Source organism: Muntiacus reevesi, chromosome 5 (assembly GCF_963930625.1).
Source record: "Muntiacus reevesi chromosome 5, mMunRee1.1, whole genome shotgun sequence".
NCBI lineage: Eukaryota > Metazoa > Chordata > Mammalia > Artiodactyla > Cervidae > Muntiacus > Muntiacus reevesi.
Window position 1 is genome coordinate 124,415,051 of NC_089253.1, and position 11,500 is coordinate 124,426,550.

The 11,500-nt window shown below is 57.1% G+C and overlaps 2 protein-coding genes across 2 annotated transcripts in view; both read left to right on the forward strand.

The window, feature by feature from the left end:
* KLHL12 (kelch like family member 12) overlaps positions 1 to 8,723 on the forward strand; it is a 28,157-nt gene extending 19,434 nt beyond the window's left edge. Inside the window, exons 8-13 of the mRNA XM_065936351.1 lie at positions 166 to 361; positions 789 to 947; positions 1,243 to 1,341; positions 1,977 to 2,163; positions 2,604 to 5,289; positions 8,590 to 8,723. Of these exons, the coding sequence (XP_065792423.1) occupies positions 166 to 361; positions 789 to 947; positions 1,243 to 1,341; positions 1,977 to 2,163; positions 2,604 to 2,730 (768 nt within the window). The 3' untranslated portion in view covers positions 2,731 to 5,289; positions 8,590 to 8,723. The remainder of the gene's footprint in view (positions 1 to 165; positions 362 to 788; positions 948 to 1,242; positions 1,342 to 1,976; positions 2,164 to 2,603; positions 5,290 to 8,589) is intronic.
* RABIF (RAB interacting factor) lies at positions 5,367 to 10,925 on the forward strand. The gene is made up of 2 exons (XM_065936352.1): positions 5,367 to 5,629; positions 8,590 to 10,925. Exons 1-2 carry the CDS (start codon positions 5,504 to 5,506, stop codon positions 8,833 to 8,835), a joined length of 372 nt encoding a protein of 123 aa, XP_065792424.1. The 5' UTR covers positions 5,367 to 5,503; the 3' UTR covers positions 8,836 to 10,925.
* The last annotated feature ends 575 nt before the right edge of the window (positions 10,926 to 11,500 follow it).

Below are 11,500 nucleotides of genomic sequence, written 5' to 3' on the forward strand. Positions count from 1 at the left end.
CTTTCATCCAGCGGGCAGGCAGCAGGTAAACCTCTGCTCAGGGGGCTTCGTGGCCACAGGCGAAGCAGCAAGGTGTGGAGAAAAGCCCAGGAAGGGCCACAAAGGCGAGGCCTAAGACCTGCCTGGCTAAAGTGACAAAGGTGCCTCTTCTCCCCGGAATCCTAGAGCATCACCCGGAAGAGGCGCTACGTGGCCTCGGTGTCCCTTCACGACCGGATCTACGTGATTGGCGGCTATGACGGCCGCTCCCGCCTCAGCTCCGTGGAGTGTCTGGACTACACGGCGGACGAGGACGGGGTCTGGTATTCTGTGGCGCCAATGAACGTGCGGCGCGGCCTGGCTGGAGCCACCACCCTCGGAGGTAGGCCGGAGCACAGGCCGCGCGTGCGTTGTGGGGTGGCCGGATCGGGGTTCACGCCTCTCCATGAAACATGGAGGCTACTGGTGGGGTCAGTCATGCCTTTCTGCTTTCGGAAACACTCCCAGGAGTCTCAGGGCTCTCATTGGAGTTGGTAACTCAAATTCCAGTACGCTGAGAGGGCAGCAGGCACTAGTTGTAGCTTTGCAAACTCCCATGTAGGGAATGTTTCTGAAGATTCCATCTTATCCTCTTCTCACATGTCTTGACTGTGCTGTCCTCTTTAAGAAAGAGTTAATTGATTTATCCCTTAAAAAAAAACAAACAGTTGTTTTTGGCTCCAGGCATTTGGAAGAGTTGTGGGAGATTTGTAGAGGAGTCCTGAGAAACCTCTCACTCTAACGGCCTGTGACTCCTTCATTCTGAGCAGATATGATCTATGTCTCTGGGGGCTTTGACGGAAGCAGGCGCCACACCAGCATGGAGCGCTATGACCCGAATATTGACCAGTGGAGCATGCTGGGCGACATGCAGACGGCCCGGGAGGGCGCCGGCCTCGTGGTGGCCAGTGGGGTGATCTACTGTCTAGGTGTGTGGGGTCTGGGACGGGGAGGGGGTGGGGCGACTAGCGGGCAGCAGCCTCGGGGTGGGATCCTCTCACCAGAATCGGTTCATAGGCTTCCTCCCCCTAACACCCTGGTCTGTCCCAGGATGTTTTTCATTCACTGGGATTCTGCTTTCCGTGAGAGCAGAAGATAGGGCGCTGTCAGGTTTCTCTTTGGAGCCCTTGAGGGAGAGCTGGGACTAAGAGCATCAGTTGGCGCACTCAAGAGGGCATCAGGACTGACCATTGCTTCTGGAATGGTTCCCGCTCTGTCTTTCAGGAGGATATGACGGCTTGAACATCTTAAACTCAGTTGAGAAGTACGACCCCCATACAGGACACTGGACTAATGTCACCCCAATGGCCACCAAGCGCTCAGGTGAGACGGGGCAGGCCCCGGGGCAGGAGACGGGCTATCAGACCTCGCCTTGGCAGTGGGGCTGCAGGCCTGGCCTCACTGGCGGCCTAGGAGACGGGTCAGGGCCGCTCTCTTCAGTGCCTGTTTTCTCTAAATACAGTGGCAGTAGGAACAGCCCAGACTCTGCCTGGGTTAGTGTTGGAGCAGAGCCTCCTTGCCTTGTTTTTTTGCACCCGAGTCCCTCTGCATCCTAGCCTCCAGCCCAGCCCTGTGCAGTGACTCAGGCTGCCTGAGGGAGTGCAGGTGCGGGAGTCGGGGTCTTCCTGAGCCCTCAGGCTGGGGTAGAGCAAGGGAGAGCCCTGCCTCTGGGCACCAGGTGCTCCAGACCCGTCACACCCCCTCTCCTCTGTTTCCCTCTGTTTCCCACTCCCCTCTCTCCTGCCGAGGGTTGGGCTCCGAGGTAATGAAAGCGAGATGACAGCCAGTCAGAGAGGGCTGCAGGTGGGTGACCTGTGCTGGGCTGGACCCTCCGGGCTGTCTGGGCCTGGCCCGCCCCTCAGCCACTCTGGGGCTCACCCAGCCGCCTGTGAGTGTTGTTTCTAGGGTTCATATCCTCAGCTCGGCAGCCTTCATTCGCTGTGCCCTTTCCTCCCCAGGTGCAGGCGTAGCCCTGCTCAATGACCATATTTATGTGGTGGGGGGGTTCGATGGTACAGCCCACCTTTCTTCTGTGGAAGCCTACAACATTCGCACCGACTCCTGGACAACGGTCACGAGCATGACCACCCCGCGGTGCTACGTCGGGGCCACGGTGCTTCGGGGGAGACTTTATGCGATTGCAGGGTGAGGGTTAGATCTGGCATCCGGGGCCATGTGATCTGATCCATGTGTGGGGTGGAGACAGGGTTTGGTTCCGGAGAGAGAGGGCCCCCTGGCAATCTTGGTGTGGGGCCGTGTGGGGAGGGGCTGGGGGCGGGGCCGTGTGTGGGGGGGCGAGGGAGGGGCTGTGGGGAGGGGCTGGGGGCGGGGCCATGTGTGGGGAGGGGCTGGGGGCGGGGCCGTGTGTGGGGAGGGGCGAGGGCGGGGCCTGTGGGGAGGGGCTGGGGCGGGGCCATGTGGGGGGAGGGGCGAGGGGCTGGGGGCGGGGCCTGTGGGGAGGGTCTGGGGGCGGGGGCCGTGTGTGGGGGGGCGAGGGTGGGGCTGGGGCGGGGCCTGTGGGGGAGGGCCTGGAAGGGGCGGTGGAGGTGCGCCTTTCTCCCTCGCTGATGGCACTTCTCCCTCAGCTACGACGGGAACTCGCTGCTGAGCAGCATTGAGTGCTATGACCCCATCATCGACAGCTGGGAGGTCGTGACCTCCATGGGCACTCAGCGCTGCGACGCCGGCGTGTGTGTCCTCCGAGAGAAGTGACGGGGCGAAGAGACAGTTTGCAGAGAACCAAGGGTCATTTCCAGAATATCTTGTTTCTCAGTGTGGGGAGGGGATTACAGGCTCAGTGCCGCCGCTCTGATTGCGCTTATTTGACACGCCCTGGCGTTGGGGGTGTCCCCGAGGAGGGTGGGCAGCAGACACTCGAGGAAGGAGGCCGCACCCTGCGTGGGTGTGATGGGCCAGAACCCTCTCCTCCTAGCCGAGGGGGCGCTTGGGCCTCACTTTTAACTTAGAGAATATACCTTTAAGTTGTGCCTCGTGTGCTGTGGAGAATTAAGGTGAATATGAACTCCAGGGTGCGGGCAGTATCCAGCCTCGATGGTTGGAAGGGTAGCAACTCTCTTGGTTTTCCAAGAATAAATCTCTTTCCTAGTCTACAGGTAGCAGGGACAACACAGTTCTGTTCTGGAGGAAAAAGGGAAGAGCCCTGTCAAAACCTCTGGGGCTCGGGAGTGGGCGGACTGGGTGTCCAGTGCAGGACGGGAGCTGGATGCGGTGGGGTGTGAGGGAACCTGCAACACGTGGAAGACTGAGGGGGCGTGTTACTTGAGGGTCTTTCCTGGGCCCTAGAAACAGAGTAGCAGAGCCAGCACGTGTTAGCTGAGCAGCAGTGGAGGAAAAATGGGCCTTCTGTGCGCCTGGGACAAACAGTGTGACTTCACCATTGCCTTCCCTGCCGCCGCGCCTGCATCCCAGGAAGGTTTTCCTCTGTTGAATCAAGGACTGCTTTTCCACTGTTGCCGTCGGTACTATTTATAGGGGGAGGGGAGGAGTGGGGGTGGCAGCCGCCTGGTTCAGCCACCTGATTACTCCCTCATTCTTGTAAGGGCATACTTCTGCTAAGGAGTCGTTTTTACTGCTGTGTTTTGTACATGTTGTCCTTTCTTATTAGAACACCCTTTCCCTGTCTTTAGACTGGATCTTACTCATCCCAGGACAGAATAATCAATGACAACCGAAATCCATTTGTTAGTTTCAGTACCTTCTGTCCTTCTGAACTCCTTCCGAGGCTCCCTGTGCTGTGCAGTGACATTCCTGCTCTGAGAATTGGGAGTGTGGGGACAACAAGGTCACCTAAACAAGGATGCACTTTCCTTTTGCTCTGAAATTCCTTTTTTTCCTCTTTCCCTGAGTTGTATTGACCTAAAGTTCATTTTGTTTGTATTTTTTTAAGAAAATATTAAAAAAAAAAAAAAAAGGCCTCAAATGCCTGTAAGAGTTTGTGGCAAACCAGCACCATCTTGCAGACATTTCTGGGGACAAGGCATAGGGATCCGCTATACGTCCTGTCTCTTCAACCCGTTCCCCTGGGTGTTTGCCACTCACTCTGCTGTGTCTCTGTTAGACAGCTGAGAGGTCTCCAGAGACTCATTAGCAAAAGGTTATCAGAATCACATATTCACAGCCTCCCCGCACACTTGAACTTGACTTGGAAACCACAGGGAACAAAGCGGAGGCGATCTTGGGCTGGGTTTGTACGCGCTTGAGTTTTAGGGCTTTAGTCGCCCCAGTCCTTTTCCCTAGGTTTTGTGCCGCATAACACAGATAGCTAATATGCGGAAGGCTTGCAAAACTAAAAATCATGATATTCCCAGAGCAACGGGAAGGGGGAGCCAAAGAGGTTCAGGAAAGAGGCCTGCCAGCCTTTCCCTGGCGGATGGATCCTGCCTGCTGATTAAACCAAGTTGTGACTCACTCTCTCAGGAGGAGAGGGGAGCAGCAGAGTGGGGATGAAGAGCTGCTGACCCCCGTCCGTCACCTGGCCTGGGGTGAAGGCCGTCTTCACCGCTGACTTCTGCGTTTCAGGCCAATTTCCCGAGTGTCACCTAGGTTAAGCTTTTTCTGACTCCCCAGATGGAATTACTCCAAATCGGTGCTTCCAGTTCGCTTTGTTCCCTGGATTGTCATCAAATGTCCTTGGGTTTTTGCCCGTCTTCCTGTTTAGACTGTGTTCTCCAGTACAGAGTGCCTATCATCACGGTATGCTCATATTCTATAATTGTATAACATTGTAGTATATTCTATAACTGCTCAGCAAAGGCTGACTTAATAAAGGACAAAGAGAAGAACATGCCGACCGGAGTGGCTGGGTAGACAAGACGTTCCTCACATGACTTGGCGCCCCTTCCTACTCCGCTTCCCCTGCCACCTCGGTAACACCGCGTCCGCCACACTACAGCCAGTAAGCTAGACGTCTTAAGACTAACCGGGGAGAATGCGAAACTGGAACGACCCAGAGCAGTGGCTGCAGGCTATGCCTGGATCCCGGGCCCCGGAAGGTGGCCCTTCCGGCCGTACCCCCATAGGGAAGCGCCTCAACACCGAGTCTTGCCCCGCAGTGAGTGGTCAGTGCGACCCGGACAGAGAGCAGCATCTGCAGCTTCCAGACACCGGTCTCCGCCCGAGGGCAGGGGTCGCGCGGATGCTACTGCGGCTGAGATTTGCTCTGAGACCGGGACGTCCCCGCCGCTCCCGAGACGAAGCGCACACCCGGACCGGCCCAGCTTCCATCCGGTGTGAGGGAGGCCCAGAGGCCAGGTGAGCCCGAGCAGCGCCCGTCACGCCCCAGGACACACCTGTCACAAAGCCCCGCCGACCCCAGCCACCCGGCCGGGAGGCCCGCGCCTGCGCAGTGGCCTCCGGCGCCGGGAGGCCGCGCCTGCGCCGAGCGCGCGCCGCCGGAACCGCGCCTGCGCGGTGCGGAGAGGCGGCTCCGAGCTGCGCGTCGCCGCCGAGGGCCGAGGTGGCGGCCATGGAGGCCCCGGAGCCGCCGAGCGAGCTGGTGTCCGAGGAGGGCCGGAACCGGAAGGCGGTGCTGTGCCGGCGCTGCGGCTCCCGCGTGCTGCAGCCGGGCACGGCGCTCTTCTCCCGCCGCCAGGTGAGGGCGCGGGGGGCGGGCCTTGACCCGGTCCCGTCCCGCCGGGGCCGCGCAGACCGGGCTCCGCGGGGGCCTGGGCCGTAGTTCCTCAGGCCCAGATGTCGGTTCCCGTGGTCCTGCCGTCGCCACCTCCTGCCTCTTTCCCCGCGCGCCGCCACGCTCCGCGGGGACCCGGGGGAGGGGACGTGGACGCGGGGGACCCGGGGGAGTGGGCGCGGGAGGAAGGGCGGCAAGCGGGGGACGCCCTGGGAGCGCCGGCCCCGGGTCGGTGAGCCCTGCCCAGGCCGTGAGTCACCAGGAGTGTGGGTCGCCTGCCGCCCAGAGAGCGGTGGAGGGTGGCCACAGACCGTGGGGTTTAGTGAGGGAGTGGGGCTCTCGGCCCTCGCGACTCAGCCCCACGGTCCGTGTTCTTTTTATGTCCTGTGAACAACTTCTCTGTAAAATGTTCTCGGTCCTTTGGTAAAACTCAGAGGTTTCAGAGAGGAAATTGCAGTCACAGAGAAAAGAAACACGCACTGAAGAGCTTGAGCCCGCAAAGGGTAGTAAGTTAGGGACTGGAGTCGCTGCTTCCTTACGTATTTGGGGGGGAAGGGCGGTCTGGGCTGGAGAGCCAGAGGACGTGGGCGGGTGGGAGAGAGGGGGGATGAGAACATGTTGGCTCCAGAGTTCACCGCACCTTGGTTCCTGAGAGGCGAGACCCGGAAACAGCCCAGGGGTGACCGAGGAGCTGCAGGACAGCCGCACCGTGGGCGCCGCACCGTGGCTGACTCTCCAGGGAGCTCTGCTGCGTGAAGAAAGCTGGTCCCAGAAGATTACTACTGTATCATTCCGTTTGTGTGACATTTTTGAATTTTAGAAATGGAGAACCAATGAGTGATTGCCAGGAGTTAGGAAGGGAAGGTTGGGTGTCAGAGGTGTCGGTGAGTGTGGTTATAAAAGGGTAGGTGGATGGTGGTGATGGCGGCAGGGTAATGTGAATGTCCTTAATGGCACCAGACAATTTGTTATGTGTAGTTTACCGCAGTAAGAGATCAGGAGTCAGTGAAACACGCTGCCGCTCTGTAGGCGGCCTTGCCCTGGTTACTGCTGCATAACACGATTGCCCCAGACCGTGACTTGAAACCATCTTGCTCACAAATTGGGAGATTGGCTGGGTGCAGCAACATCTCGGCTCTTCCACTGGGGGTCTTTCCCGGGACCTTTCAGAAGGGCCGTCTCAGAAGCCTGCTCACGCCTGTGTCCGCCTGTGGACCGGGAGGATCCTGGCGTCTGAAACAGGCTGCAGTGAGCTGCCCCTCCGTTTCTGTCAGTGGCCTCAGGGCAGCCGCAGTTCCCACTCGGGCTCCAAGAGAAACCCGCAAAAGTGGCCCGGCCTTCCCTCACCTCGCCTGCCCCCCTCCCCTCAGCCCGCCAGGCTCAAGGGGGAGGCAAGGTGTCCGAAGCCTGGGAGGACTGTCAGAGAATGTATGGACATGCTTTAAGAACACCATAAGTACTTGCTGAAGGGACAGTTATGAAAAAAGTTAACAGATGGTTGGATGGCATCACCAACTCTATGGACATGAATTTGAATAAGCTTGGGGAATTAGTGATGGACAGGGAAGCCTGGCATACTGCAGTCTGTGGGGTCGCAGAGTCCAACACGACTGAGCGACTGAACTGAACAGAAGTTCATTCTGTTTTGTAACAGTTTTTATCCTCAACTACAGTATAGCATGGGCTTCCCAGGAGGGGCTAGTGGTAAAGAATCTGCCTGCCAGTGCAGGAGACGTAAGAGACTAGGGTTCAATCGCTAGGTCGGGAAGATCCCATAGAGGAAGGCATGGCAGTTTACTCCAGTATTCTAGCCTGGAGAATCCATGGACAGAGGAGCCTAGAGGGGCACAGTCCAGGGGTCACAAAGAGTGCTTCATGACTGAAGCAACTCAGCATGTGCGCGCGCGCACACAGCATAGCATGCTTGCCAAGTTTTCTATAATGAAAACGCATTTTTACAAAGAGAAAGAATATGTTTAAAAGGGTACTGTGGACAGTTAATGAAAAAAGCACAAGAGGTTTCCCTGAGACATCAGCAGAATCTCAGAGTTCAGTGCAGCTCAGCAGCCTGTCCAGGATCAGGGCGCTAGCCAGGGTCACCACATGGAAGAAATCACAGGGATTGCATGTGCATATGTGTGCATGCGTACACCGGAGGCTCTCTCCTCGTGGGTGGGAGGTGCAGAGATCCTAGAGATAATAGTCCAAATTCTAGTAGACTTTTCTCCTTTCTGTTCCTTTTATAAATCCAGCATATTCGTAACAGTGATGGAACAGACTGAAGCCAGATATCCGGTGTTTACCCTGTTAGTAAATGTGTGAGCACTGCTCTGGATGATGTGCTATTGCGGGCACTGGGGATGTGCTCGTGAACAGGAAAATTGACCTGGTGGAGGGAGACCCCAATAAACAACTGAGCCGGTAAACAGATAAGATGGTTTCAGAGAACGATAAGATGGGAGCAGCATGAGGAAATGGGGGTGCTGAATACTTGTTACCTTGATGGTGTGTCAGGGTGCCTCGGTGAGCCATGTGTCGGGAGCAGAATGTGTCACGTTGTCCACTTGAGTTACATATGTATCAGTAACGCCTCAGTCACACTGCTTTGCAAAATGCAAGCGTGGGAAGCTCGTCCGGGTCGTCTGGTTGGAGGAGACCTGAGGAGGTCGCGCGTGAGCCAAGTGTTAGGGAGCCCTGGGCCTGTAGGGTCTCAGGGCAGAGCAGACCCACACCCTTAGGAGCTGGCAGGAAAGCTTGTGCATCCAGCCCGGGCAGGTGGGAGCCGAGGAAGGCGGGCCCTGTGGACCTGGGGAGGCCCCAGTTCCCCTGGCACCCACTCTCCCCGCTTTCCTGAGAACCAGGGCAGAGGGGCGCGGGGGCCGCGGGGAGTAAGCCGGGCCCTGGTCTCTGTTCTCCCCCTGCAGCTCTTCCTCCCTTCCATGAGGAAGAAGCCGGCGCTGGCCAGTGGCGGTGGTCCGGAGGGCGACCTCCTGCAGGAGCACTGGCTGGTGGAGGACATGTTCACTTTCGAGAACGTGGGCTTCACCAAGGACGTGGGCAACATCAAGTTCCTGGTCTGTGCAGACTGCGAGGTGGGCCCCATCGGCTGGCACTGCCTGGATGACAAGGACAGTTTCTACGTGGCTTTGGACCGGGTTTCCCATGAGTGACGGGGGACGCGGCTCCCCCCACTATTAAGGCTTTCCCTGGGGACCGCCCTGTTGCCTGCTCTGCACTGCCGTCCATCATGAGTGCCACCCGCCCGTCCAGCCCAGGCCCACGCGCCGCCTCGTGGCTTCCGCGAGGGTGCGCTCTCAGGGCCCCAAGCGTCGCAGCCTCTCCCCCGCTCCGCTCTCCTGGCTGGGACACGGTGCTCCTGCAGACCTCCCGGCCCGGCTCCCCGCGCTGGGCCCCCTGTCTCACTCAGGAGTTAGCCACGGTTCGCCCTGAGGACACGTGACCTGGGGCGCTCACGACGATGCTGACCGCTGAAACCTGCCTTTTGGTCTCCTTCAGGAAAGCGTGCAAGCACCTCGGAGCGACTCGTGTGGCTGACTCTGTCTGCAGTAATTTATTCTCTAAGCATAAAGCATTTCCAGACTTCAGTATTCCAGCCACCCCTCAGAAATACCTTACTTTGGACACACATCTGAGGCCGCCTCGGGGGCCTCTCCTCCGGGCTAATGGAGACTTTATTGTGCAGGCGGACGTGGCCCCCCTTCCCCTCACATCCTGTTGTGGTTTCTCTCTGGGTCAGCTCCTCACTGCTGTCAGCAAGCTGCAAATCAGCTGTGCTCTCCTGTCTGTCCGCAGCCACCCCAGGAGCCCCCGGCCCTGGCTGTGCACCCCGTGTCTCCTAGGACGAGTGGAGAGGGTGGGGGGCTGGGGGTGGTCTGTGCCCGGCGCGGCTTCCTGTATGTCCTCCCTGGGCTCGTCACCCTTCCTCGGCACCTGGGAGAGACGACGCGGTCCGCACAGAGCTGGCTCAGCAGGACTCTCCAGGGTCCAGACCTCCTTCCAGTGCCTCTCGTCGTGGTGGGGCTGCTCCGACAGCTCGCCGTTCTTGGTTCTGTCATCTCTGAGATGCCTCACTGGCTCAGGAGTTTGTGAGGCCGGGTTCCCGGCATCCTCCCGCCTCCCCTGCCTCCGAGGCTCAGGAGACTAGAACAGGAGCAAGGACTCAATGGAGACCTTACAGACATTCCTTTCCCCCTGTTTTCCAGCTGCTTTCTCCCTCCTTCCCCCAGAACTTAATCTAAGGGTCCCCCACTGAAGTACAGGCCTTGGACACAGTATTGCAACCACCTCTCACCTGGGCAGGTGGCTTCAGTCCCTGGCCGTAGCCTCACAGGCTCTGGAAGAAAACCGACTTGCAGATGGGCGGTCAGACGTCCATGATTGTGGCATTTTGCAGAAAAACTTGAGCATATCCCCTCAGGTCAGAAGGGACAAGCCACGTAGATGCCTCTGGGGACATACAACCCCTCAAATTATGAGCCAAAACCTGGGCAGTGTTTTTTAAATTAAGACTTTTCCTTTCCTTAATCACAGAAATGGTATACATTCATTGCAGATAAGTACAGACGTGTGTATAAAGTTGTTTTTAATCACTCATACTTGCACTATCCAGAGACTGCCGGTGGTGATGTGGTATACGTTCCTCTCAGTGGTTTTCTGTGTGTACTCATGTAGCATTTTCAAAAACAAATATGAGGTCATATTGTACTCTCATAACTTACTTTTTCCATTTAAGAAAATACGGGCTTGTCATGTCAGTAAATGTCCACCTCTGCCTACCGTCATGTTGACTAGTCATTTGTACTTCTGTGCTGTGGTTTGTTTAAACGATCCACTGTTAGACTGCCTCTGGTTTCTTGTAAATCACGTGATGTAAGCTGACTGTCCACGCTTTCCCATCGTTTCCTTGTGCTGGTGAGCCATGGGCTCTCGGGGGGTGTGTCCCCGGGCTCCGCTTCCTGACGCGGCGCCTGGGAGCAGCGGAGCCCCTCATCCTCCTGCCCGGCAGTTCCTAACACTGGGTATTTATTATCTTAAATGAACATGTTGCTACTGTAATAGGAGGAAAAATAGTGTTTCGTTTTAATTTGTGCTTATTTCTAATGAGTATTTTACATACTTGTCATTTGTGTTTCTTTTTTGAGAATTGCCAAACATTGTTCCTCCAGTGGCCAAAAATATAGTTGTTTCTCTGCCTTTTCAGCTTGATTTGAAAGAAATAAATGCATTTAAGCAGTGACAATTAGATTCCTGCACATTCTTGAGCTGAATAGAGAAGTTGAGACAGAGAGGAGGGCTGAAACCTGCACCTCAGGGCTATCTCAGCCCCTAGGTATCTGCCGTGAAACGGGGTTCATCCCCCAACACACACACACACACACACACACACACACACACACACACACACACACACACACACACACACACACACACACACACACACACACACACACACACACACACACACACACACACACACACACACAGCCACTGTAGGTGCCGTGACTCACAGGGAGCCTACAACCGAGCTTGATTATCGGCTGCAGCTCCTGCGCTGGAGCAGTGGGTTTTTCCAAGGCCTTGCTGTGTTGACCCAGAATCATACGCGTACTGACATCTACTGCCGTTAGTTACCCCACTGCACGAGGCTCCTCCCGTGACTCCACCCCGTGGCTCTGATGAGGACTTCTGCCCGCGTGCTGGTGGACTCACCACCCCAGTGAGGTCAGCTCAGAAGGCTGCGCACAGTATGTAAAAGTCCAGAGGCAGCAGGGTGCTTACAGAAGTTTGGAGAGTGTCTGGACCAGGATCACCGAG